Genomic DNA, 26,494 nt, shown 5'->3' with positions numbered 1-26,494 from the left:
ATGGATTAAGTGGAATGGATATCGTGTAGTTTGAGACAGAGCTTCGGGCTGGGTGCCGAAAAAAAACAAGAAAGACAATGACGAACGTTTTACTGACATCGAAGGGTGCTTATTCGGGGTGATGAAATCGATTATGACATGCAGTTGAACGGAATCAGCGGCACCAGTATGAATCGAGCGATTGAAGTGGTTATATTTGGTGTGTAAAGTAAAGCTTGTCAAAGTCATTGCCAGATCTGCTTGATTTCGCATTTGGTAGAGTACGATTTTATGCAAGAAAGCGTGGCAAGAAACGAGTGCCACGTTATAAGGCTCTTGGGCAGCTGACGCTTGCCTGTATGAGCCGTAAAAAGCGGCACTGGCATGTTGGGAAAGAGGTTCTCGCCGAAGAATATTGAGAGGAAGCACATAAGGAGTTTACTGGCGCGTGGAACCGTTCGAAGCTCAGGGATTTAACGGCGTTGATGCTTTTATTGAGACTCTGGCTCTGGAGTGTCGTTGCACAATCAACGATCCAAAGCACTGACTAATTGAGGTACGGGGCTATCTCTTCATGTTCTCTCTTATCTACATAAGTGGGTCTTGTAGGTTGACCAAGTGGTGCATCTCCAGGAATCGCTCTTTAATTTCTCACCTCTATTGAGATAGTAAGATTGTTAATCCGACCATTGATAGTAATGCCATAGAATCGGATCTGTTGCTCATCAGGCCATGATGCTGTGAAGTCAGGAAAGTGAGGATCAACTTGTCAGTTCATCGATTCTGACGCTGTCACTTCTGCACGTGTATGCGATAACTTCCACATGAATTTGACGCTCTACAGACAGAGGTTTCAACCAAAAGAATAGAAGTTCAGTACCAGCCTTTTTGAACAATCTTGAACAGACTGAACTTTTCTCAGTAACGATAGCAGATTTGAATAAAAGAGCGTAGGCTTTTTTTGTCTGAACTTCTGTCTGTCTAGCGTCTGATCCATGGCAAAGTGATCACATACACGTGACTGATGACAGCGTCAGAATTAACAAGATGGTCAAAGAATCTAGAACAACTACAGATCTAACAGGAACGACGTCGATTAAACCCAGTGATACCAGTTGCGATTGATCGTATGGACTCCATATTAGCCCACTCCGCCATTCACGCCCGGAATGCTTGAAAGTTCTCATATTCGTCAGCGACGGAACATTAGAAGAGAACTTGTATAGGAAGGGACGTTTTGTCTACCCTGCAAGCTCATTCCATTCATGCTAAATAGATCGCGGAGAGATAACTCTAACTCAATAAACAATAGTTTAGACCTTACAACAATGGACAAGATCACCCAAGATATGGAACGTTTATCGTGCAACGACACTCCAGAGACAGAGTCTCAACACGAGTATAAACAATATGGTTGTTTCTTCGTCAGAGTTGTTGCACAACTTGAAAAAAGAATTCCTCGAGAGATGAGCTCCCTTAACATGTACTGTTCAAGCCAACAGCCGAGAAGAACCAAACCTCGATACCTGAGTGTAATTGATCACTCAAATCATTCAAATTTGGTCTCAAACAAAATGAAATGGGGTTTGAGTTGTCCTGCTATTCCAAAAAGTTTGTTAGTTCACGTCTGCCTCATCACCAGCTGAGCTGACTCGGTCATGCCCGACACTTTCGCGATCAAATGACTTACAGTTTTCGGCATTCAAACCCCGCGATCAGGGTTTGGTATCACGACAATAGCTAGTTAAGACACGGGATAGTGAAGTTCCACAGTAAGCTGTGCGACAGATTAGTGAAAAGTGATCGAATCGATGGCCAGATCGCAGCACGTAGGATGCTCTTGGTGCTTCTAGCCAAGATCGCCGTTCCCTCCTGCATCATCATTGATTCTCGATTGTTAATGTTAGTGACCCATCTGCGACACAGTCACCATTGTTGTTTCGTCGATATCTATGATAAACCTATTTGAGAAGAGATAAACGCCTACGATAGTTCTAACAAAGTAATCCATGTGAAGAACTAAGACGAGGCCGGCTGAGTAGCCGGATGCGTTGGACTTGAACGTTTACACCACCATCCCAAGCTTCCTGATTAGTGGACGATTAACGAAGCACGAAGGTTGAGTGACAGTATTTCGTGAACAATAAGAGATGAATATCTTATCTTATCACTTCGAGTCAAAAGCCGTGATGAATCGAGGAACCATTTCGAACCGTCTTGGATTATATAAAGCAAGCGGCCGATAATGGAACCTACCACTTACTATGAGTGCAGCATCGAGTGAATTCAATCACCACAGCTTTTTTGCTTACGGTGCTAAGCTGCTTTAGCTACCACACTTGTCTTTCATCCTGCCATGACTTCTCATAGTACTTCCGGCACTGCAACCATTGACTTGCCCAGCACAGGAACATTTAGCATCCCAGCAGTAGCGCCGCTGTCCATTGTCAATGGGCGATTGAACACCACTGTCTTGGAAACTGGTACCACTTATGGCGGAGTTGCAAGATGGGGAGATGAACCACACGAATTTGGGATGCGCAGGCTGGCTGGAACGAAGGAAGACGGAGCCATGAGGAATTGGTTTCTCAATGAGTGTAAAACTCTCGGCTGCGAAATCAAAATCGATCAAATCGGCAATATTTTTGCTGTTTTTCCAGGTAAAAACCCTGGTAAGCCTACGGCCACAGGCTCTCACCTAGATACTCAGCCAGAAGCCGGCAAATACGATGGAATTTTGGGCGTTTTGGCAGGCTTGGAGGTTTTACGAACTTTCAAAGACAACAATTATGTTCCTCACTATGACGTTTGTGTCGTGGTTTGGTTTAACGAGGAGGGCGCTCGTTTTGCGAGGTCCTGTACTGGGTCCAGTGTCTGGTCCCATGATTTGCCGTTGAAAGAGGCTTACGAACTTATGTCGATTGGCGAGACGGAGTCCGAGTCTGTTTTCGACTCATTGAGCAAGATTGGATACATCGGCGATGTTCCCGCGTCGTACAAGGACAACGAAATTGATGCCCACTTTGAGTTGCATATCGAGCAAGGTCCAATTTTAGAAGACGAGCAGAAATCAATAGGTATTGTCACAGGAGTCCAGGCCTATAAGTGGGAAAAGATCACAGTGAGCGGCGAAGGTGCACATGCGGGCACCACGCCCTGGAGATGTAGGAAAGACGCTCTACTTGTATCAGCCAAGATGATTGTCGTTGCCTCTGAGATTGCTAAAAAACATCAAGGCTTGTTTACATGTGGTGTGATTGACGCCAAGCCTTATTCTGTGAACATCATACCTGGCGAAGTTTCGTTTACTCTAGACTTTAGACATCCTTCAGATGAAACCTTGGAAGCTATTCTTGCAGAAGCTCACGGAGAGTTTGATCGCATCGTCAAGGATAACACTGCTGGAGCATTAGATTACCGTACAGAAGTCCTTCAGGTTTCACCAGCGGTCAAGTTTGATCAAACTTGCATCGAGTGCGTAACTAGATCTGCGCTCGCTCAATTTCCCGAAAGCGAGGTCCGTCAGATATGGTCAGGCGCAGGACATGATTCTTGTCAAACCGCCCCTCACGTTGCAACTTCAATGATATTCATTCCTTCTAAAGATGGTTTGTCTCATAATTATCACGAATACTCTTCTCCTGAAGAAGTTGAGAATGGCTTCAAGGTTCTTCTGCATGCCATTGTCAATTATGACAACTTCAGAGCCATGAGGGGACATTGATTAAAGAATATAGTAGATATTATTCATTATAAGTTACAGCATGTACGATAGGTATTTTACATTTTGGGTTCCTTATTGAATATATTTCTTGTATTGGGAAGATTGAAGGAGCCGCTATCCTCCGCTTTATGCTTGTAACTCACTATCAACCGGAGGTACTTCAGTACCAAGAATGACACCGATCCAACGGCCCTGAACAATGCCAGAACGGCAACCGACCAAAGAATGAAAATCAAATACTTGTTCTTCGCAGTATCTTCTGGCCCGTAGACCTGAGTAACGACCATCATCATGATAAGGTTAGATAGCATCCAAATCATAACAATTCGTGTTCTAATGTCACGATAATAATCATTATTCCTCTGAGCTTCGTCAATCTTGGGTTCGACAACTTCTTCTTCTTTGAGCCTGTTTTTGATTTCAGCGAACTTTTTGTCAACCTCTTGAGGCCACTCTGTTCCTTCAACAATCTGCTGGCCATTAGGACCTTGTTTGACCGTGGCCTCAGATTTGGGTTTCGTGTCTTCTGTGGAGCCTTTCGTACCCCAAGAAACGTCATGAGTATTGCAGAACGCGAAGATCTGCAAAGTGCAGATAAAAGATGGAAGCATCAAAAGGTATTGTACAGATGATGTGATTAGATGCCAAGGGTCGAGATACAGGATGGACGTAAATGCATAGAGACCATACGTCGAAAGGAGGGAAACCACGATATTGAAGAAAACCATACTGCTTTCAGTTGGATCCTGTAGCGTCTTGAAAGAAAAAACAAGCCCACAAACTAATGCGTAAGTAGAGCAAATCGAAAGAATCACCATTGAAATGATGAATAGGTGGTTAGCGCCCTGCGGTCTGTTACCCATTGAAATGATGAAGAGAGCAGCAAGATCGCATATTATCAAATACTTGAAAAAAGTGAACAGGACATCTCCGTGCTTCATCAACTTGTTCATGGATCCTGCTAAAAAGTAAAATGTCAAAAAGAAGTTAGAAATGGAAAACCAGGAAAACAGCATCTGAACAAACTGATAGAAGAATTCCAAGTGGAAGAAAATTTTTCTGGTGGTGGAATGTCTCGTCTTCCATATTTGCGGGAAATGAAGCTGAGCGTAGAGGGCCGCAAACATTGCACCATTTAACCAACGCCTTCTTTGTGAAATGAACTCGGGTGGTTCTTCAGGCACATCTGTTTCACCAGTAGCTTCTTTGACATACTTTAAGACCCACTTGGCGTTCCTCTTAGCGACTAACTCCCAGCACAAAATTCTGTCCTCAGCTAAGTACATGTTTGCCGTAAAAACGTCATGCTGACGCCCCTCTTGAGTTTCACCCAGAAAATAGGAGTTTAGAGGTCCAGTGCCATCTTCGTGATTCTTAAGAGCGCGATAGCGGTAAGCAGATAAAGCGCCTGGAAGAACGGAAATATACCCAAATACACTTTCCAATGGCTTGTCCAGGATGTTAGAAATTTTATACTCAAAATTTTGAGATGCCACAAGTGGATTTAAAAGCTTGAGACCCCATTTCCCCTTCATTGTTTTGATCTGACCAGCAGCACCGGCTACATTGGAGTCTCTGTCAAAAGCCTTCCATAAATGATAGATAGCGGTATCATTCAGTCTTGTCCCGACGTCCACGAGAATGATAACCGTTGGGTCTAGAATGGGACAAAAAGCATTGAAAAGCCAGCGATGAGAGTTAATCTTCTTTTGATTTTCTTCTTTGAGACAGAAGACAACTTGGACTGGTACAATTTCTTTGCTCACATAGTCTAATTCTGCATCGATAGAGACCTGAGTAGTGAGTTCGAAAATGTGCGCCTTAACCGGCTCGCCGTTTACAGTCGATTTTGTCATGTCTTCCTGGTAGATACCCAAGGCGCTGAGATAATCCAAGGAACCTTTGTTGATGTTTCTCCTACCATCGCTAACGATAATAACTTGTATTTTCTTCCAGCCATTGGGCCCCCAGACGCTAGATTTTTTACGTTTGCACATATGCGAGATATTTCTCATGACGGAGTGTAGCGTGCTAGAGAGAGCAAATTTATCCTCGTTGTACATTGTAATGCAAACTGTTATTTGGCATTCGCGGTTCATTTCAGCGAACCTAAGAGAGTAACCTTCGTCCACGTAGCTGTCAGGTTCGGAGGTACATGCAGTGTATCGCATCTCGGTAAATTCGGGAGAATCACGTTTAGGAAGAATCTCCAGAAGCCCTCTTGGAATTGGATTGTCCAACTTCAATATATTCCTTTTAGCTTTGACAGAAGGTAGTTTCCTAACTTCAGACTTCCCGCGCTTAATGTAGTTTTTCTGCGGATGGTTGACTTGAAACCGTGTCTGTTCGAATGTGTCCCCAGAGAAAACGGTGCTGTCATCACCAAAGGATTTCCGTTGACTCTCGAAAGAATACTTTGAGTGAGTACCGTGGGAAACTGAACGAGATTGGACGCTTGGGTTTTCATAGGAGTAGCTATCGTACAAGTCACCATGCTCGTCGTCCGATGGTTCATCGATTGCAATTATTGCACGCCCGTTACGCTTTGGAGATTCGTGCAGGTTGGCGGTGTAGCGGTTCTGACGAACTGGTGAGTTGGGTGTGCTATCACGCGCGAAGACATTTCTTCGTTGTGGGGAATATTTGGCAGCTGCCTTGGATGGAGATGGGGGCTGGACCGGGGCCACCGAGGGGAACCCTTGAAATGCAGTAGATAAATCATTTTCCGTAGAGTTGTATTCGGAATACTGTGATCTCCAGGGAGATTCCTGGCGCCTAGCGGCCGGTTGAGGTGATCTTACAGGCGAATTGTTCTCGCCGGTCATGAAAGGATTGTAATCCATGATGGCCAACTGCTATGATACGAGGGCCACACAACTAGCAATAATCGTAGAAGAGTGGAATTACAGGAAGGGAGTCCCACATCATTTTTTTTCGATATTTAAAGCCCAGTTGTTGGTAGGTACCTTTAGATCAACACCCATCCCAAAATGGTAATCGGTAAATATTAGCTTGCCCATGAGACGAAATTCTTGTAGATATTTCAGAATGCGCAATGGAACGATAGCGTTAGGACAAATGCTGGTTTAGCCCTGGAATTGAGGCTATTGTGAGTAGTGCTCACCGCGCGAAAGCGTAAGTTGCTACTAATCCTCAATAGGACCAATTATCGTGCTTAGCGTTTTCTTCGTAGATAGATCAATTCCTAGTGATCCGCTATCAAATTTGGCTTGAACAAAAGCACATAAAATGAACGTCAAAAGGCACAGTCTGGAACATGACGTTGCTCTAAAACCTGACCTTTCTGTTCTTGCCTTGCTTTGATTCCATGGCGCTGATGTATTGTTATTAGGCTGTGTGTTCCAAGTCAATCACGTGACAAGCACTCTTCTCCTAGGCAAAGCCAGAGAAGGGTGTGAAAGTGGTCGTCATTACAACTGACACCGACCTGTATACTAATCTGGAGGGACAATGCGTTCAAAAAAACCCAATTGTTACTCTTTCTGTGTCTCCATAATACTCCAACCGTGTCACCCGTTGAAGTCTATGTGCCCGTGCTAGATATTACGTCATTCGAGAAAAGTCCAAGACCTTGTAACAGCCAGTATCTCAGAGTATATATGGCGTAAGAAGTGCTCTCAAGTTCTGTGTAAAGCACAGTGCCAGTGTTTTATCCTATTTTGCACGACAATTACGCGTCACTTTATATGCCCTGCACGTTCTTCCGGAACCCTTCAGCACAAAGAAATTTGAACATAGCATCGGATGCCGAAACAGAACCTCAAATTTTTGAAATGAGAACGTCTTGGATGTTTTGTTAGTTTCACGAACCTTACTGTTAGACGTGTGTCGAACACCCCTTTTTTGTGCAGTAGGGCAAATTCAGCTGTCACCGTTAACCATCAGCTGAAAGGACCCCACGATGGTCGTGAAATATATTACGATATACTAAAGAGAAACGAAGCCTGAGCGGTAGGTCTTGTAGGATTGATCTACGTTTCTACCTTACTCTTTTGATTATTATATTTAAAGTTACATTACATATCATGTGACTTTAGTTGTAGAATTACATTCCAAGCTATACATTATATCATCGAACCGTCTAAGCGACATCACGATAGGATTTACCCATCTTTCATAGCTTAGCAACTTACAAAGAGTGTCAAGCAGCGTTAGATTCTGAGAAGCTCTTTAAATCTTTGTCTATACCGTTTTGGAAGATACGACATGCTAGCAAGAAACCGCATTTTGGTTGCTCTGAAGCGAACGAACCAATATCCAATACTTGGAAGCAGATTGTTGTCCAGCTCGGCATATCTCTACAACACGTCAGTGGATAAAAAAGGTCAGCAACCAGCTCAACCAGTTGGTAGCGATGTTGAGCCCCCAAAACGCAAACCTTTGAGTAGAATCGCTATAGGTGGATCAACGAACCAGTCGCAACGGGATAGCGGCGGATCTATTGAGTTTGCAACTTGGAAAGCAGCAGCTCTTTTGGTAACCCTCGGTGGTACGCTGTACTATTTTTTCGCCAAGGAGAAACGTAGATTAGAGATTGAAAAGGAGGCTGAAGCCAACAGAGGGTACGGGAAACCTTTGGTCGGTGGGCCTTTCAAGCTTGTGGACTTCAACGGCAACGAGTTTACCCAAGAAAACCTCAAGGGCAAGTTTTCCATCATATATTTCGGGTTTTCGCATTGCCCTGACATTTGTCCCGACGAACTGGACAAGCTGAGCGTGTGGCTGGACGAGCTCAAAAAAAGAGGCATCGAGTTACAACCGATTTTCATTACATGCGATCCTGCCCGAGACCCCCCAAATGTCCTCAAAGAGTATTTGAGTGAGTTCCATCCCGACCTCATTGGTCTTACAGGAGACTACAACGCTGTCAAGCACGCGTGCAAACAGTACCGTGTGTATTTCTCCACGCCACCATCTCTTAAGCCAGGCCAAGATTACTTGGTTGACCACTCTATCTTCTTCTACCTCATGGATCCCGAAGGCCAATTCATTGACGCCTTGGGAAGACAGTACGACGAGAAAACAGGAGCAGAAAAAATACAAGAACATGTCAAGGCATTTGTACCCAAAGAAGAGCGTGAAAAGCGGAAAGACAAATGGTACTCATTTCTTTTCAACTAGAGAGTTGCAAACGAACCTGTGGAGGACCTCGGAGTACTTCCCTTGGCGTCTCAAAAATCCTGTAATTACAGCTATATAGCAAAGGCAGCTTCCATAAAATCGAAGCGGAACAGAAAGCACACATAGATTTTTATGTTATGAGACTATTGTATATAACAACCGGAGGCACAAACGCATCCTAGTTCTTACCGGCGCCGGCTCTGAAGTAGATGACGTCGCCGTCTTCGACCACGTACTCCTTACCCTTCTGTTGCATCTTACCAGCTGCCTTGATTGCAACTTCGTCTTTGTATTCAATCACGTCCTCGTATTTCATCACTTGCGCGAGAATGAAAGTGTTCATCAAATCATTATGGATAACTCCGGCGGCTTGTGGAGCCTTGGTGCCTTTACGAATGGTCCATTCACGGACTTCGTCGGCACCAGAGGTAAAGAAAGAGATCAAGTCAAGCTTTTGTCTCATGGTGGTGATAATCTTAGGCATGGCACTCTCGACGCCTAGGTTTTTCAGTTCCTCGTCAGCTTCCTCCAAAGTCATGTGCGATAGTCTCTCTTCCAAACAGACGGAGAAAGGAATGATCAAATCGCCTGGGGAGTATTTGTCGATCCACTCTTTGATTTTGAGCAGGTGCTTGTTCTTCTTTCTGATGAAATCCTTTTCGGATAGATTGATGAGGTAGATGGAGGGCTTGGCTGTAAGCAAAAACATGCTGTTGATGACTTCAACCTCTTTGGTGGTCCAGGTCTGGTTGGCGACCTTTTGACCTGACTTCAACAGTTCGATGATTTTCTCGACCAAGGCGGCCTCTTCCTTCTTCTGTTTGACCTCCAGCGACTGGCCACCTCTCTTGGTGATCTTGTGAACGCTTTCAAGGTGCTTTTCGGAGAATTCGATATCCTTGAGTCTCAGCTCCGTGTTGATGATGTCCAAGTCACGCACTGGGTCCACGTCACCTTCGATGTGAATGATTTCAGCGTCGTCGAAACAACGCACAACCTGGTAAATGGAGTCGACGGCTCTGATATGCGACAAAAAGGCATTACCTAGACCTTCACCAGCAGAGGCACCTTTGGTCAAACCGGCAATGTCGTACACGGTTAGATGGGCCGGGACCTTGGATGCTGGCTTGTAGATGTCGCACAACTTTTCGAATCTTGGCGATGGGACAATCACACGGGCTTCTTCAGGATCAATGGTAGCAAACGGGTAGTTCGCTGGGTTACCCAACGGACATCTGGTGATAGCTTGGAAAAACGTAGACTTACCAACGTTAGCCAGTCCGACAATACCGGCCTTCAGGTTGTTACCTGGACGGCCCAAGAGCACTTTTTTTTCCTCAGCTTGTTTCTTTGGAGGCATTTTGGGTTTTTCACTAGCAGCCTAGATCAGTCAATGTATGGTACAGCAAGACTGAATACTTTGTATAAAGCGTTGAAAAATTGTCGAAAAGTTTGGGAATTTTCTTGAAGAAATGCTTTGACAAAATATCTTGATCGAAACCGAGAGAAAGAAAGAAAGAAAGAAAGTGATGATATGCTACGAACGCAGTGTAAAATTTTTTTTTTTAAGACAAGATTGAAGGGTTCGAAGTTGATGCTTGCTAAAGCGCTTTTGACGTCATATGACGGAGAGAGATGAAGGAACAGAGGAGAAGGGAAGAATGGGAATATGAAAATAGAGGGAGAAAGCATAGACATGTGAGAAGGGAGTTGATAGTACAAGAAACTGCTGCTAAGAGTGGCCGGTAAGTTTTAAAGTTGCATCACGAGGTAACATAATTACGTTATATACGTTTTTATCTTTATCTAATTTCACAGTTGGTTTCGTGGTCTAGTCGGTTATGGCATCTGCTTAACACGCAGAACGTCCCCAGTTCGATCCTGGGCGAAATCATTTTTGATTAATTTTTTGTAAATTTAATCATTTTAGAAAGTCACGTGACTAAAAAGAAATGCTCCCATCGTGCTAGGTCTAAAAAATTTTAAGAAATATATAGAAGGCGATGAGCATCATCTCATCATCCCATCGCAAGGTACTCACTCTCCGGAAACATCAAGCGCGACATGTCTGACCTACTTCCACTAGCCACGTACAACTTGAAAATTGAGCCATATTCTCCTACGCCTGCTGTGGACGTCACTGTTCCAGTTACGGTGAGAATCACTTTGGCAGCCGTCGACCCAGACGCCGTGGACGATGAAGAGAAACCATCGACCTTGAGAATCATCAAGAGAAACCCAGATTTCGACGATGACGAGGACGACATTTTGGGAGGCGACTTTGACGAAGACGAGTTGGACAACGAGTCTGAGGAAGAAGAGCAACCTAAGGAAGAAGAACAGCCAGCCAAGAAGAGCAAGAAGAACAAGAACAAAAAACAGGAGAAAGAAGTAGAACAAGTGCAAGAGGAAGAGGAAGAGGAAGAAGAAGAAGACGAGGAGGATGAGGACGAAGATGATGACGAGTTCCAAGAATACGTGGTGTTGACGTTGTCGCCTAAGGTTCAGTTCCAACAGACCTTGGATTTGGTCATTGCCCCAGAAGAGGAAGTGCAATTCGTGCTGACTGGCTCCTACCCTATCTACTTGACCGGTAACTACGTCAAGCACCCATTTGACCAACCAAGATATGGAGACGACGGCTCAGAGGACGACTCTGAAGCCGAAGATGAGGATTACGACAGCGACGAGTACGACTTGACCCCGGACGAGGACGAAATCTTGGCCGAATTGGAAGATGCCAGTGACGTCGAGGGCCGCATCGAGGAGATCTTGCAGCAGGAGGAGGATCAGAAAACCAGCAAGGGCAAGACCGCTTCCAACAACAAGAGAAAGAAGCAGGACGAGGACGAGGATGTCCAGCCTGCACTAGAGGCTCCAAAGGAGACCAAGAAGGCTAAGAAGGACAAGAAGGAGAAAAAAGTGGAATTCAAGAAAGACCTAGAAGAGGGCCCATCCAAGAAGGCTACAAAGGACGAAAAGCCGAAGACCAAGGTCCTAGAGGGCGGTGTCATCATCGAGGACCGCGTCACCGGCCAAGGCAAAGTCGCCAAAAAGGGCTCCAAGGTCGGCATGAGGTACATCGGTAAGCTAAAGAACGGTAAGGTCTTCGACAAGAACACCAGCGGCAAGCCTTTCAACTTCAACTTGGGTCGTGGTGAAGTCATCAAGGGCTGGGACATCGGTGTTGCCGGCATGGCCGTCGGCGGTGAACGTAGAATTGTCATCCCAGCACCATACGCTTACGGCAAGCAAGCCCTACCTGGCTTGCCAGCCAACTCCGAGTTGACTTTCGACGTCAAGTTGGTTTCGATGAAATAGGTTCAAGGAACTGTGTGTACTAGTCAAAAAACATCTAATAAAGGCATTTGAATAAACTAGGAGCAGAAACTGAAGGAGCCGTAGCAGCCGTTGTCCCCCATCCACTTTCAAGGTCACATACCACGAATGATTACCTTGCGTTCTAATATATTAGTATATAAATACAAGATAGATAGATCCAACCATGAACCTTTCTTACCACATTGCTTATCGATAACTATCCGCGCACTTCTTGTAGCTGTCAGCTATACATACAATTGACTTTAAGCAAACCGGCGGGGGGGTTTGGTCCTGTAAGCAGCGCTATTCAAACCTCATTTTGTATATTTGAGATTAGCCGCCCAACAAAACTATACCTGAATCGTTCGATTTTGAACGCAAAAACAAAGAAGCAAACGAGGAGAGACAAGCTACAAAACGCTTCTCTGCATTGAATAGGCAAACTAAAGCTCTGAATTGGGCTGTTTTACCCCCAACATATTCTTTGTGTTGTTGTTACGTTATCAATTGGCCGGTCTACTGAACTGCTAGTGATCACCATTGACGCGTGTATTGGTTTATCTATCCAATTCTCTAGTCATTTTTCTACCCTTATCGAAACGTGACCTCAGGCGTTTTTTCACTTCGTCTGCTGTTTGTCGCGTCGTGGTCACAGGTATTTTCTCGTTCCACTGGTAGAAAAGTTTTAGGACGCACCGTAGGCGTGTTGAAGTAGGGAACGAGCTAAAGCTCTTTCAAGAAACTCTTTCTTCAGCCTTTGAGACTAGAATCATTGGAAAAAATCAGGTCCAAACACCTGAATTAGAGACCTAATTCCCATATCTTCAAGATTACGGGGGTTGACTTTAGCCAGAAAGTGTTTCTACGATACAATAAGGCTACTTGCCAATATGCCATTGGTTTTGAAGCCGTTGAAGTCGCTGGCGAAGCAGTTCGCACGGATATCAAAGCTGTCAGCTCGACACCCAGTCCATGTCATTCTTGTGACCGTCTTTGTATCAGCATTGGCGTATCTGTCGGTGGTGCGAAGCTACTTTAATGGGTGGCAGCTAGATTCTAAGAGCATTTTTGCCAGTAACACTGATGCCCTACAATTGCAGGATGAATGCGCGCATTTCTATCATGCTAGCAATTCTGACTCGTGGACAAAACTTTCAAATGATGAACTCGCGTCCGCATCGTTCTCAGAGCACTACTACCTGATGCAACTTGATTTCAAGACGCCAAATGATACTCAATTCCTGCCCGATTTATCCAACGTTGTTTTCGAAAATGGCAGTACACGTTACGTGCTGCAAGCGGATCTTTCCTTGCTCAAAGACCTGCAGGCAGGCGATGGAACCACATGGAGGCTCAGACCTCATCGCTTCCGTCTCCAGGACACAAATGCTGTGGTAGCGTCTTTTCTCAAATCTGTCGTGGAAAAGCTGCAAGGAGCCGAGACTTTTGACGTCTTTATTATCGCAGCGGCCTATGCGGCCATGCTTTACACCTTTGTCAGTTTGTTTGTTGTTATGAAGAGACGAACTGGGTCCAAATTCTGGATTGCGCTCTCTGCCGTGGCATCCTCGACCAGTGCCTTCATTCTCGCCCTTTACACCAGTCAGGTTCTACTCGGAAAAACTGTTACTCTTCTGAGTTTGATCGAGGGTGTTCCTTTCATCGTGGTCATTGTAGGGTTCAATCATAAAGTGAGACTTGCTTCTTTCTTACTGGATTACTTCAGAAAGCACGGTATTTCCCATCAGTTCGATACTTCCGAAATTGTGTATCTCGCTGTGAAGGAAGAGGGTGGCCGTCTTCTTCAAGACCATCTGTTGAGCATAGTTGCATTTATCGGCGGCTCTATATATGCACACGACCTTGATGTCTTGAGGAACTTTTGCATACTGGCATCGCTCGTCTTGATATATGATTTACTTTTGACTTGCACCTACTACGCGTCTATTCTTGGGCTGAAACTGGAAATCAACATCATCCACCGTTCCATTTTGATAAAAGAAACATTGGAAGAAGATGGTGTTATTAAAAAAACGGCGGAATCTGCCTCCACTGCTGATACTCCAACAAAAGTTACTATTTTCACGTCGAACACTAGTATCGTGTTGCTGAAACTATCCGTTGTGTTAGCTTTTGTGGGACTCAACTTCTATAGTTTTGGAGTAAGATGGACGTACCAGACCGTTAGTGCCTTGTACTCTCGACCTTCTAGCCTTGTGCTGCCAAATTTCATTTCCCAAACCGTGAAGAACAACTATCCTAGCGGGGTCGTTGTATCTGTTGTGCCTCCTCAACATTACCAACCTATGAAGGTGTATCTCCAAGTTGAGGATTTGATACTTTCCACCTTACGTTATTTCAGTGTTGCGATTCGTGATAGACTGATCAGTAAACTTGTCTTGTTTGCGCTTGTTACTAGTGCTTCAATCAACATCTACTTGCTAAATGCTGGAAGAATCCATACCGAGTTTACAGCCAAGCAATTGAAGCAATACAGCGCGAAGAAGAAGACAGCAATAAAGCAAATTAATCATACCGCTCCGCAGGATAGCAAGCTTTCGGCGTCATCCTCGGTTACGTCGATAGAAACCAACACCGCAATCGAGGATGACAGTGAAAGCGAACGCGAAGACAAAGTGGTCAGATCTTTGGATACGTTAGTGGACCTCATGAAATCTGGTGCTTTGAAGACCTTGAACAACAGGGAGATTGCTACTTTAGTTGTTGGCGGCAAGTTGCCATTATATGCTTTAGAGAAACAACTGGGGGATACTCTACGCGCTGTCATTGTTCGTCGTAAAGCTCTTGCGCGGCTCGCAGATGCTCCTGTCCTTGAAACAAACCGTTTGCCTTTCAGACACTATGATTATGACCGTGTACTTGGTGCTTGCTGCGAAAATGTAATCGGTTATATGCCTCTTCCTGTAGGCGTCATTGGGCCTTTGGTTATAGACGGCGTTCCTTATCACATTCCTATGGCAACTACTGAAGGATGCTTGGTAGCATCGGCTATGCGCGGATGCAAAGCGATCAATGCTGGCGGTGGCGCTACCACAGTATTAACCAAAGACGGTATGACAAGAGGACCTTGTGTAAGATTTCCAACCCTGGTCAGAGCTGGTGCTTGTAAGATTTGGATTGACTCTGACGAAGGACAGAACAAGGTCAAGAAAGCTTTCAATTCCACATCACGGTTCGCTCGTTTACAACATTGTCAGACCGCATTGGCTGGCGACCTACTATTTATTCGTTTCAGGACCACAACTGGTGATGCGATGGGCATGAACATGATTTCCAAAGGTGTAGAACACGCGCTCAAATTGATGGTAGAGGAATTTGGTTGGTATGATATGGAAATTGTGTCTGTTTCCGGGAACTACTGTACCGACAAAAAACCCGCGGCCATCAACTGGATCGAGGGTCGTGGTAAAAGTGTGGTTGCCGAGGCGATTATCCCTGGTGACGTTGTGCGTAAGGTGCTAAAGAGCGATGTGAAAGCTTTGGTGGAGTTGAACATTGCTAAGAATTTAATCGGTTCGGCGATGGCAGGCTCAGTGGGTGGTTTCAATGCGCATGCAGCCAACTTGCTAACCGCGGTATATCTGGCGTTAGGCCAAGATCCTGCACAAAATGTAGAAAGTTCCAACTGCATAACGCTAATGAGCGAGATTGACGGGGATCTGCGGATCTCAGTTTCTATGCCATCGATCGAGGTTGGTACTATAGGTGGCGGAACAATACTGGAGCCTCAGTCTGCGATGCTGGATCTGCTTGGGGTCCGGGGGCCACACCCCACGTCTCCCGGTGACAATGCTCGCCAGCTGGCCAAGGTTGTAGCTTGCGCGGTACTCGCCGGTGAACTTTCGCTATGTGCTGCTCTGGCTGCCGGCCACTTGGTTCAAAGTCACATGATCCACAACCGTGGGAAGGGAGCAACCTCAGCCGTTACTGGTGCTTCTGCTAAAGCGGGATTGCCTGCTGCCGGGGCAACGACGGCAACGAACGGTGACGTTAACCGTTTGAAAGAGGGTTCTGTCACCTGCATCAAGTCCTAATCCCAGCGAGCCAGCCAAGTGAGAGAGAAAGAAAAAGAAAAAAAAAACCACCTCCGAAATTTTTATCTGCATCGAATGCGTTACCATAACCGGAACCATACGCCTATGTACTAATAACTTCTCTGCATTAGACTCGAAGAATGAACGACTGTTTGTCCGCGGCTCCTCGGTGGTGGAAATCGCGACGCTAAGGTCTTGCGGACAAGTAGTCTTCGGCGTCGGTTTTCCGATTCAAAAGGTCTTCACACCGTATTAATGCCGACATGGATTCGGAGACACATTTCAGTCCGGCCTACGTCACCATAGCATGCACGTTATTTTTCTCTTTCCCGTATGTGTATGGGGATACGGTTACGCCATGATTGGTGTACGCAGGGTGCTGGTTGAGCTGCTCCGAGAATATCAAAAGATCTTGTGTGTGGTAAGTGGTAACGCCGTACCGGTCACGCACCAAACAGTCCTTCCTATACGATAAGTGGATATACGCCAAATTTCAGTCCGTATTCCGGTTGTTTGGTTTTCATCCACATGCTGTGTAAGCCCTTTCACACGCCATAGTCCCATCAACCTTTCTGGCTCGTTGGCTACCACTGTTTGTAGGGCTCCTGTGCTACGGGCTTGGCCCTTGCGTGGGTGCTTTCCAGTATCTATGCACGTGCACAGAAATGACCCCGGACCTCGGAATAAATCCGGAAAAACTTGACCGGTGCCCACGTCAGAAAGTTTTTCCGCGGCGGAGAAAAAACGCACACACCGTTCTGCAGGGAACAATGGCCAGAACGAGAGAAGCAACGAAGCAATGAAGCTAAGAAAAGAAGAAAAGAAGAAAAGAAAAGAAGAAAATAAGAAAAGAGGGCCGCTCCACTTATTGACAGCAGCGCATATGAACCCAACCTCTGTGACCTGCATACGCCGTGCTAGTGAGTGTGGCCTGTCCATATGATTTGTTGTCAAGCGACTTTTCATCGTTGTTTCGGGCGAGATTTTCTTGAGTTCACGTCGCATTACTCATTTTTTACTGTTGCTCGGACATATTTGAAAGCTCGGGTCCCTGTGGGCTTAGATCATATTTGTTTAGATCATTTTGATCGTCGCTTCGTTCCTTCAGTTTCTTGAACGTTTTGTCCCTACACGAGCTGATCAAACCGCTGTGAGCGCCATTTGAAATCGAGAAAAATTGAGTTAATAGAATTGTCTGGTGAGCCTGGGTTTCTGGCCTTGGGTTCATTAATCTATTATTGTTTCTTGTCGTTCTCTTTTTACAATCTGAAAGCACAGATTTCCTGACCGCTCAAATCGCGTTTCTCGTTGCTGGAAACACTATCGGCCGGGCTTATCTGTGCGCTTTATCTCAATCATTTCGGTGCCTTTCTGTCTTCGGCCTTTATTCTCTTTCGGTGAGCCTGCAACACTATTTCATTCGCGTCACCACTAGCACCAGCGCATCGCTTGACTAAAAAATTACAGCGCCGACATCCATAAATTCATATTTTGACTACTGAGGAAGATCTCGATCGCGATGTCCGAAAACGACACCAACAAACCCCAAGATATACGTCGTGCGGGTTCATCGCCGCAACCGGCACCACCGTCTCGATTGCCACTGTCACGACCGACTGTGGATCCGCTGCAAAGTGCTATCTCGTCGCCTGACCAGCTCGAACAACACATGTCTGCGCCCAGCATTTCGTTTCCAGCGCAGTTTCCAACCCGAAACACCAGCATCCTTGGAGTGTCTCCAGACGATCCGCGGCTAAGCTGCCCGGTGGCACTAGACGAGGTTCAGACCGGAGCCCCAGGGAAAAATAAGCGCAACACTTTTGCTTGCATCAACTGTCATACACAGAAAGCCAAATGCGTTCCGTCAGACGTCAAAGATATATACGGGAAGAGCTGTGTGCGGTGCGCTCGCCGTAACAAACACTGCACATTTGATTTATCGCGCAGAACACGGCGCCGTCGTCGCGAAAGTGACCAGACCACGGACCTCGATGTACCAACTTCTGCAACTGGTGCCGCTTTGACCACGGCTACTCACAAATCCAACACTTCGCTGCCGCGGTTTGCGCATAGCCCCCACCTCCCGACAGGCAGCAGTAACAGCGGGATCGTCACAGACAGCAGCTCGTTTTTCAGTACTCAACCACCCGTAGCAGCCTCAGGGTCACCCGAGGCTTCCGGCGTTGGTAGCACACCTATGTCCAAACCGCGAGGTCTTTCTACTCAGCATAGCGGTAGATTTTACAGCTCCGTGCCGCCACCAATGAGCCTTGAATCAAATTTCTTTCCTTCAACGCTTCCTTGCTGGCCTCAAAACAGAATCAATTCCCCCACGGCCGCTACAGCCGCTACGCCTTTCTCGCAGGTGCCATCGAGCCATTCAAAACCTACTGGACCCTCAAAGGCTCCTCCACATGGTATACAGTCCTTCGAAAATCTGCATGAGGAACTGCAGTCACTTTTGTCTTCGCAACTCGAGAACTTTCATGGTGTTACAGAGGGTCTCTCCCGACTGTCAGAAAAATGGAACGACACACTTGAACAGAGTGTCGGGGTACCCCTGGCGCTTGATCCAATAACTCTTGGGATTATCAGCAAAGAGCAAGCTCAGCGTCGCCTCGGCCTTTACCGATACGAAATCTCCAATAAATACAGGTTTCCCTTTGTTAAAATACCTGCCGAGCAAACTTTGGATGAGTTACGAGAACACGAACCGATCTTGTTTGCAACTATCATGTCAGTTGTGTCCGCTATTCTGAAGGGTGACGAATTTAATGAGGAGCAGAATATGAGACTCGATAATTTCACTTTAGGTCTAATCTCTCACCACATGACGCGACTTGGGGCCAAAAATTTGGAACTGCTTAAGTCACTGCTAACTTTATGCCTATGGTATAACTTCCCAGAGTGGTCTAACAAGACTAGGTTCCATTTTTTCAATTATTACTGTTGCTGTCTCATCAAGGACCTGATTCCATCGCGGAAACCGCAGCTTTTCGCTTTGATACAAAATACCAAGTACCCCACTGACGATGAGGCAGCTGCCATCGACGATTTCTTAATACAAAATGAAAGTTATTCCCGCCTGGTGATTATAGTGTATGTGTCGGCATTGAATATCAATATTTTCTTGCGACAGCCTATACAAAACAGGTGGGGTCTGTTACAAGAGCGTGCCATTAGGCTTATGTCTTTATTTGATTCAGGACCTGTCTCAAGCTATGAGCGTGAAGAAGATGAGATTCTTTTAACATTTGCCAGATTAAATCATATTTTGGAGGTAATTCATGTTAGGTTGCATGAAGCAGATGAAGACCCATCGGATCAACATGAAGGTCTCGCTTCACCTGTACAGAGCAGATTACTCCTAACTTTACAGCAGGACCTGATGAATATTTTCCAAAGGATCCCTTCCGAGAGAACAAGAGTTCTTGCCTTTTACCACTCCGTCGAGGCTTACTTGCATGAGTGGCCCTTTTCCAGATATTTGTCAAACATCCCAGACCCTTTGACGATAAGCAAAATTCCCGAGGTTGTTTCCCAGTCTTTTCACAAACTCACCTTATCTTGCATCAACGCCATGCATGAGTTTCTCAAACTGTCACCCGAATTGATCGCTTCTCTCCCACTTTTCCATACTTCCAGAGTCATTTACACTGTTGGCATGCTGCTGTTGAGGGTGAGATACACCACCATTACGGTGCCGGCATTTGCGTATCTGAGAGAGATGACTCAGCCCGCTATTTCGCTTATCAGAAGAACGTCGCAGTCACTGGACGAAAGTGCAAGGTTGTATCCGTATAATAACTTCTTGTCCAAATTGCGCTACGTCGTGGCCCTGTTTGTTCAGATATATGCAAATAAGATCAAGGCGTTTCTCACCACAAAGAAACCTGATTTAGAAGGCTTGTCACAATCTTATATCGACAATGACCAAGTCTTGATAGCCTCAGCACAACATCGAAGCTCCTTGCCAATGCTACTCAATCCTGCATCACCTCCGCGCATCAACACGCCAGATAAAAATAATACTAATAATACTAATGTGACTGTTCCAACCAATGAAACTGCCGGTACGGACGCAGAAAATGCTAGCAAACTGATGGACGCATTATCTTTTCAAATGGCCGACGTCACCACGCTCGAAAATGGGTTCAACACTTTACTAGGCGAATTTTGGAGCGATATCTTTTGATGATGATACTGCATGAGATAGATATAGACAAACATCAAGAATGAGGATATCGCCTTTTTTGATGTGAATTAGAACTGTACATACCACTAATTGACCATCGGCCCCAGAAACTGTTCTACAGCTAGCAGAAACTGGCGATTGCGAATCTTTCTGAAACCTTGACCTCTTTTTTCATTCGCAGTTTCTGCAAAATCCACCGGTGACAGCCAATTGTAAACTACCGTTTTCACATAGATCTCACTGTATAGGTATCGCAGCACTTGCGACAGGTCTTCTTGTTTCAAGTCACTGAGAAGTACAAACCATAGTCCTGATGCTGTACATAAGATATGAGCTCTGTACTTGGCTGTGGCAATGGTCCTTATTTCGTTAAAACTGTCTAAACTACCCAATTTCTGAGAAATTGATCGCAGCGAAAAGATCATACCATAAAGAAGTTTAGCAGTATCTTCATTGAGCTTGGAGTTCGTGGTTCCACTCGATGGATTTGTCTTTAGTGTCCATTCTCGATCGAAAATGCAATTGCCTAAGCAAGTGGTGATATGTTAGTCTAAAGATGGGCTGTACTGGGTAAACTGGCAAAATCAGCCTTGGTACAGAGAAACATACAATGTCTGTCAAAAATCCAAAATGAATAGATAGCCATGAGATTAGTGGGACGCAGTAGTAGTTGACACTCTGTGCGCTGGAGTGCTGTTGGCTTAGATCACAGGTTTTCGTACTGTTCACGGGATTCGTTTTAGCCTATTTACACTATATCTCTGAAATGATTAGTACTCACGTACTCATGCTGAAGTTCCCGTACATAATGCCTTGAGCTTTAACAATACAAGATTACATAATCATATATTATCATGTGACCTGAAATTCACATCATTGTATCCGATCAGAAGCTCAACAGGTCAAATTCCTGCCCGTTTTGAGCAGGCTTTACAGAATTGTCACCAAACGATGTTGTTGGTCCTGCTGTTGTTGTTGCCGTTTCCAGCTCGCCAAAATCATCGTCGTCGTCATGGTTATTGTCTTTGTCGTTGCCACTGTCATCGCTTGAAGACGCTGCAGCTTGTAGCGGCGTGCCCGTCGTCCGAGGAGAGCTGATGCCTGGCTCTTTCGTTAGCTTGGCACTGTTGAACAGCGAACCAAATGGATCAGCTGCCTTTTGGTTAACAGCCGGTATTGGACCAGCTGCATGAAAGTTATGCGATGCAAATGCCAGATTACTGTTCTCAGCTTTGGCGGGCACGGATGGGAAATCAGAGAAAATATCAATCATGTTCTGAGAGTTCGAAGTTGTCGGTTGAGTCACTGGCGCGGCACTTTGAAAGTCAGCAAAATCGTCGTCGTCGTCATCGCTGTCGTTCGGGACATCACCCGTTTTGGTGGTGGCAGGCGGCGTGGCGCTTTTGGAAGTACCACTCTCATGATCTTTGCGGGCTTCGCGTGCTTCATAAACCTCGCGTTCTTCTTCGTCACTGTCAAAGTCGGCGCTCACAGAAATGCCGCGATTAGACGACTTGCCGAAACCAGCGGCTCTGTTAATGGCAGACGGAGGCAGGTACGACGAAGGAGCACCTCCAGCAACGCCTTTGTATTTTTTCGCCGTTTCTCGAGCCTTCTTTCGTTCTACGCGGATTTTTGAGTCGTCCTCGAGAAGCTTGACTAACTCCAAAGACCGATTTCTGACATTTATGCCCTGATCGCGCCCCTGGACGTCAATGTAATGAAACGTTTCTAGCATTTTTACCAGCGACAAATTAGCACGTACATCGTCGATAAACCGTTCCGCGCCATGACGCACCAAATATTCTAGCAATTGCAATGCTTTGTAAATTTGTCGCCACTCAGTCGCCGTTTTCTCTGTGAACCGCCGAAATATCATTCCTAGCACCTCTTCACGCTCACGATAGTTGTACGTACCCTGTGCGATTTGCTCCATCAGCGTAGACGAGGTTCCCCATGGTTCGTTGTTTGTAGCTTCGCGAACTTTGGCCTCCATATCCGTATAATTGAACACCACATTCTGGGCTCTTCTGAAGTATTTTTTGGCATCGTACAGAGTCAGATTACTCAAACTCTGGTCCAAGCTCATCACTTATCTGATAGGGGTCTAAGATGACAACCAGAAACGCTTGAAAAACCCGTTAAAAACAAAGGTAAAAAGCCTCGAAAAGATTGAAGGAAAAAATCAATTGCGAGTTCAGGTTCCTTGTCAAAGGGCTGTGGTTATCGCCAGAAAACTGTTACCCCGGATGTCTCTTGTAGTTTGTCGTCAGGACACTACACCTGATGCTAATAGATTGTTAATAAAACTGATGATATATTTGACAGTTGAATATTCGTATAGAGAGACGTACATTTCACGTGGTATACTTAGGCAAGCGAAGCTAGCGGATAAGCTGCGCCCGTCAAGACCACCCAATGAGAACGTGTTATATATGTTTTTGTAGCTCTTATCAAAGTTCCTTCATTCTTGACGGTCTGCTTTGAGTTACAACTCGCCAGCTTCCTCAACGACAATTTTGGCACGAGGTCTTCCAGACATGGTTCCGTACGACTCAATGAGCTTCACGACTTCCAGTCCCTTGGAAACTTCACCAAAGACCACATGCTTGCCGTCCAGCCAAGGACAAGGGACCGTAGTGATGAAAAATTGAGAGCCGTTGCTGTTGGGACCGGAGTTGGCCATGGACAAAAGGCCGGGCTTTTCATGTTTCTTGATGAAATTCTCATCAGGGAATTTGCTGCCGTAGATAGATTTTCCTCCGTAGCCGCTGGTCAAGTCAGTGTCGCCACCTTGCAACATGAAGCTGGGGATGACTCTGTGGAAAGGAACACCTTTGTAACCGAAACCCTTTTCACCAGTACAAAGCGCTCTGAAGTTTTCGGCAGTCTTGGGAACAACATCAGTGTACAAGTCGAATTCGATTCTATCCTGTTTGGTCCCGTTGATACTAGTGTCGAAAAACACCTTCGAGCCCAATTGAACGTTGGAAGTGGAAAAAAGACGCGACTGGCGCATCAAAGAGCGGTTCAAGTTGGCGAACATTGGTGAATTAAGGAAGCAAGATTAGAAATTCAGCAATCGAAAGGCAGCAATGCGCTCAATAAGTGTAAAATATGGTCAAGATGATCCGGTCTTCTCTAATTCTAGTTTTTTTGACCCAATTTATGTAGTGAGTTCGATGGAAAATATAGGTCCACGTGACCGCTGAGCTCTCTTTGTTCACAGGACTCTCTCCAACTAGGCACTGAGGAGGTCTTGAACCAGCGTTAACTGTTCATCAAGAATATTCAGCCACTCGACGATTTCCGTAGGGTTTTCCGCTAAAATCGCTTCGTGCAAGCCCGGCAAAACATCGCCAGCATATCCGAGTTGCTTATCCGGCCCATAGATCGAGTGCTTCATCCAGGGCCTATCTTTTAATCCCCTATCAGTGACGAAGAGTCGGTCAAGCCTTTTTAATTTGGAATTGGTCTTAACCAGCTTCACATAAATTGCGATTTTCTTGTAGAATTTGTACCATGGATAATCCCTCACAACCGATTTGCGAAGTGCGGCGGTCTGACGGTCAAATTCAGCACTCACGTTGGTCTCGATGTGACTTATCAATCGAGACAGATTGTGAGCTTTACCCTGGATATAATTGTGGCCTCTGAAAGTGTGATTGAGCAACGTGTGCCATTGTTTGTAGTGACTCTGGATTTCTCGCGCATAATCCTGGGAATTGAAGTAGACGACCTCGTTTTCACTCAGCATCAATACTGACATTCCCGTGAAGATAGCCATGGTATTGTGCAGAAAATACTCAGGATCGACAAATGTCTCCAGCCAGGTGTAAGTATCGTAGTTTGTGTGGTATTGATAGACAGCATCGTCTTTGCCGTTGCCAGCAAACCTGAAATTCGCAGATGGGATTCCAAGATGGTGCTGGAAAACGGCAAAATCTGTGCCCGATCCCAGCACCCCCACGTATGCATCTGATTGCTCCTCCCACACTTGCAGTAGCGATTTACCAGGTTTGCCGGCAAAACGTGTCAGGGCTGCAGATCTGGGCAGAAGTCCCGAGAGCAAAGGATTGGACTCACATTTGAATTGGCTACCCGTAATAGTTGTATCAAGGTTGAAGTAGGCCAAAACTTGTTTTTGAAGTTTCGAAGCATGATCCTCCCCGTATTCAGTCGATCCAAGCATCGCAGGTTCTTCACCGTCCCAGCTTGCGAGCTGAATGGTACGCAATGGCTTCCAACCCTTTTTCAAAAGTTCACTTAATCCCCGAGCAACCTCGAGAAGAACGCTACTTCCGCTGTTTGGATCCCCTACCCCACCGACAGTCCACGAGTCTCTGTGGTTCCCGATCACAATAGCACTACCATGCAGAATTCCAGGAATTTCCACCAGCACGTCTGTGATTTCTTTGATTTTGTATTCTTGCTCGTTGACCACTGTCAGTTCCACATTTTTGTCAGATGGGCCACTGTAGTAATTGAAGCCATCAACGTTACCTTGAACATCAAAAGGACTACCCCTGTTATTTAAGTAGGGCAAAATTTTGCTGATATCTTTTTGGCTCATAGGAATTGACGGGATAGTTGGAACTCTGCCTAAAGGCGACATTCTTTTAGTGTCTGGTGACTTCGATGCATAACCGGGAGTAGTGGGATCTCCGGGAGCTTCGGTGAAATATTCTACCGAGCCTCGCTGGAAACCACCTGAGTTTCGTGCGGGACCAAATGGGTAAGCTTTGTATCCATTGGCTTCTGTCACGTTACCATCGTCAAACGTATCAGTGTACAAGATAACAGCAGAAGCACCGTTGGCCTCTGCGTTTTTGACTTTGAGCCCACGAAATAATACGCTGTAGCGTATGATATGGATTTTTCCGCTCAAATCGATACCCTCACGTCGCAAAAATTCGTAATCTTCTAAGCTTCCATAGTTGCAATAAACGAATCTAGCGGTGACTTTCCCGTTTGCGGAATATCCATGAAATGCTGGCACTTGTTCTGGACCACAGCTTGATGGGTCCTCTTCTAGACAATCCTCTATCATGCTCGATTCGAACACTTTTTCCTCGTCAACCCAAAGTGACAACCCTGTTTCCACTGGTTCATTGAGCCACGGATAGTATTTTTCTAGCTTGGGCGAAAATCCTAGCGCCTTGAGTTGGTTTACGGTGTATTTCAATGCCTCACTGTCTCCAGTCAAATGTCTATGCGAGGTGTACGCTCTTACGTGTTCCTTGGCATGGTTTTCACGCTGCAGACTCTCTAAATAGACTCGATAAGTTTCTGCCCTTGTAAACTTATTGAAATGCAAACGACGGAAATCTCGGGCCAGCGAGGTCCGAGGCAAGAAAGCAAGGGTGAAGCCCAAATACAAAAGCACAGATCCCAGCAAAGCATACATAAACTGTACTTTGTGACGTCTTACAGTATCGTACCCTGTTTTTAACCCATTTATAGTGTTACTTCTGCCCCGGGCAAGCATGGAAGCGACAGAATTTTCGCGTGGACGTCCTGTGCGAATCAAAGGCGTGGATTCATTGCCTTCTTGTTGGTTGTCGTCATCAGCCATTGCTTCTAGCTGGCACTGCGGTCATACCAAGGGGAACGTTCGGTTGACGATACTTTAGCGATGCCTGTTTTCGGTCTATGTATTTATATGCATACATATTAGTATGTATTTATGAGATTACATAATCAAGATTATTTGGTCTAATGTGATCACGTGCTAACGTATGTTTACGACAGAATAAGACAGAATGATACTCTCAACGACAAGCAGCTCCAACTTAAGCGACAGCAGCTCCGACATTGATCGAGTTGAAGTTGCATGTTATTCTCTCTGCTTCAATTCAGGCATCGTGTGTCTGCATCCACATTTTCTTGTCGGACTTTGTTTACTGCTTCCTTAATTCAAATCTGAAAATAGGAAGCATTGTCTGTCATGTATTTCTACAACACCCACATACTCTGTACATCGGTGTAGGCTCATTATGGCCGGTGAGCAAGTGCCCACGAATGCTAGGCTTTCTATAGGAGAAGTTGTTCGATTAAAATCAAAAAATTAGGGATTAG

General features: G+C 45.5%; 12 protein-coding genes and 1 non-coding gene across 13 annotated transcripts; 6 read left to right on the top strand and 7 right to left on the bottom strand.

Moving 5' to 3' along the window:
* Window positions 1-2,335: 2,335 nt before the first annotated feature.
* Window positions 2,336-3,703, top strand: LALA0_S08e04764g (LALA0S08e04764g1_1; the record flags this gene model as incomplete). Its single annotated transcript, XM_022771141.1, has 1 exon — window positions 2,336-3,703. One exon carries the CDS (start codon window positions 2,336-2,338, stop codon window positions 3,701-3,703), a length of 1,368 nt encoding a protein of 455 aa, XP_022629751.1.
* A 56-nt stretch (window positions 3,704-3,759) lies between these two features.
* Window positions 3,760-6,546, bottom strand: CHS2 (LALA0S08e04742g1_1; the record flags this gene model as incomplete). Its single annotated transcript, XM_022771140.1, has 1 exon — window positions 3,760-6,546. One exon carries the CDS (start codon window positions 6,544-6,546, stop codon window positions 3,760-3,762), a length of 2,787 nt encoding a protein of 928 aa, XP_022629750.1.
* A 1,384-nt stretch (window positions 6,547-7,930) lies between these two features.
* On the top strand, window positions 7,931-8,845 carry SCO2 (LALA0S08e04720g1_1; the record flags this gene model as incomplete). The annotated part of the gene is made up of 1 exon (XM_022771139.1): window positions 7,931-8,845. One exon carries the CDS (start codon window positions 7,931-7,933, stop codon window positions 8,843-8,845), a length of 915 nt encoding a protein of 304 aa, XP_022629749.1.
* A 178-nt stretch (window positions 8,846-9,023) lies between these two features.
* On the bottom strand, window positions 9,024-10,205 carry OLA1 (LALA0S08e04698g1_1; the record flags this gene model as incomplete). Its single annotated transcript, XM_022771138.1, has 1 exon — window positions 9,024-10,205. One exon carries the CDS (start codon window positions 10,203-10,205, stop codon window positions 9,024-9,026), a length of 1,182 nt encoding a protein of 393 aa, XP_022629748.1.
* A 460-nt stretch (window positions 10,206-10,665) lies between these two features.
* On the top strand, window positions 10,666-10,739 carry LALA0_S08e04676r. Its single transcript has one exon. It is a non-coding gene; the product is annotated as a tRNA-Val (tRNA).
* A 170-nt stretch (window positions 10,740-10,909) lies between these two features.
* On the top strand, window positions 10,910-12,166 carry FPR3 (LALA0S08e04654g1_1; the record flags this gene model as incomplete). Its single annotated transcript, XM_022771137.1, has 1 exon — window positions 10,910-12,166. One exon carries the CDS (start codon window positions 10,910-10,912, stop codon window positions 12,164-12,166), a length of 1,257 nt encoding a protein of 418 aa, XP_022629747.1.
* An 890-nt stretch (window positions 12,167-13,056) lies between these two features.
* Window positions 13,057-16,221, top strand: HMG1 (LALA0S08e04632g1_1; the record flags this gene model as incomplete). Its single annotated transcript, XM_022771136.1, has 1 exon — window positions 13,057-16,221. One exon carries the CDS (start codon window positions 13,057-13,059, stop codon window positions 16,219-16,221), a length of 3,165 nt encoding a protein of 1,054 aa, XP_022629746.1.
* Window positions 16,222-16,623: 402 nt separating this feature from the next.
* Window positions 16,624-17,226, bottom strand: LALA0_S08e04610g (LALA0S08e04610g1_1; the record flags this gene model as incomplete). The annotated part of the gene is made up of 1 exon (XM_022771135.1): window positions 16,624-17,226. One exon carries the CDS (start codon window positions 17,224-17,226, stop codon window positions 16,624-16,626), a length of 603 nt encoding a protein of 200 aa, XP_022629745.1.
* A 514-nt stretch (window positions 17,227-17,740) lies between these two features.
* WAR1 (LALA0S08e04588g1_1) lies at window positions 17,741-20,416 on the top strand (the record flags this gene model as incomplete). The annotated part of the gene is made up of 1 exon (XM_022771134.1): window positions 17,741-20,416. The coding sequence occupies one exon, from the start codon at window positions 17,741-17,743 to the stop codon at window positions 20,414-20,416; it is 2,676 nt and encodes an 891-aa protein (XP_022629744.1).
* An 86-nt stretch (window positions 20,417-20,502) lies between these two features.
* Window positions 20,503-21,062, bottom strand: BET5 (LALA0S08e04566g1_1; the record flags this gene model as incomplete). The annotated part of the gene is made up of 2 exons (XM_022771133.1): window positions 20,503-20,942; window positions 21,026-21,062. The coding sequence occupies 2 exons, from the start codon at window positions 21,060-21,062 to the stop codon at window positions 20,503-20,505; spliced, it is 477 nt and encodes a 158-aa protein (XP_022629743.1).
* Window positions 21,063-21,302: 240 nt separating this feature from the next.
* On the bottom strand, window positions 21,303-22,505 carry ENT3 (LALA0S08e04544g1_1; the record flags this gene model as incomplete). Its single annotated transcript, XM_022771131.1, has 1 exon — window positions 21,303-22,505. One exon carries the CDS (start codon window positions 22,503-22,505, stop codon window positions 21,303-21,305), a length of 1,203 nt encoding a protein of 400 aa, XP_022629742.1.
* A 399-nt stretch (window positions 22,506-22,904) lies between these two features.
* Window positions 22,905-23,462, bottom strand: CPR3 (LALA0S08e04522g1_1; the record flags this gene model as incomplete). Its single annotated transcript, XM_022771130.1, has 1 exon — window positions 22,905-23,462. One exon carries the CDS (start codon window positions 23,460-23,462, stop codon window positions 22,905-22,907), a length of 558 nt encoding a protein of 185 aa, XP_022629741.1.
* Window positions 23,463-23,657: 195 nt separating this feature from the next.
* VPS70 (LALA0S08e04500g1_1) lies at window positions 23,658-25,991 on the bottom strand (the record flags this gene model as incomplete). The annotated part of the gene is made up of 1 exon (XM_022771129.1): window positions 23,658-25,991. The coding sequence occupies one exon, from the start codon at window positions 25,989-25,991 to the stop codon at window positions 23,658-23,660; it is 2,334 nt and encodes a 777-aa protein (XP_022629740.1).
* Between the last annotated feature and the right edge of the window lie 503 nt (window positions 25,992-26,494).

This window comes from Lachancea lanzarotensis, scaffold LALA0S08, assembly GCF_000938715.1.
Source record: "Lachancea lanzarotensis genome assembly LALA0, scaffold LALA0S08, whole genome shotgun sequence".
Taxonomy (NCBI): domain Eukaryota; kingdom Fungi; phylum Ascomycota; class Saccharomycetes; order Saccharomycetales; family Saccharomycetaceae; genus Lachancea; species Lachancea lanzarotensis.
This window is presented reverse-complemented; position numbering and strand designations above follow the sequence as displayed.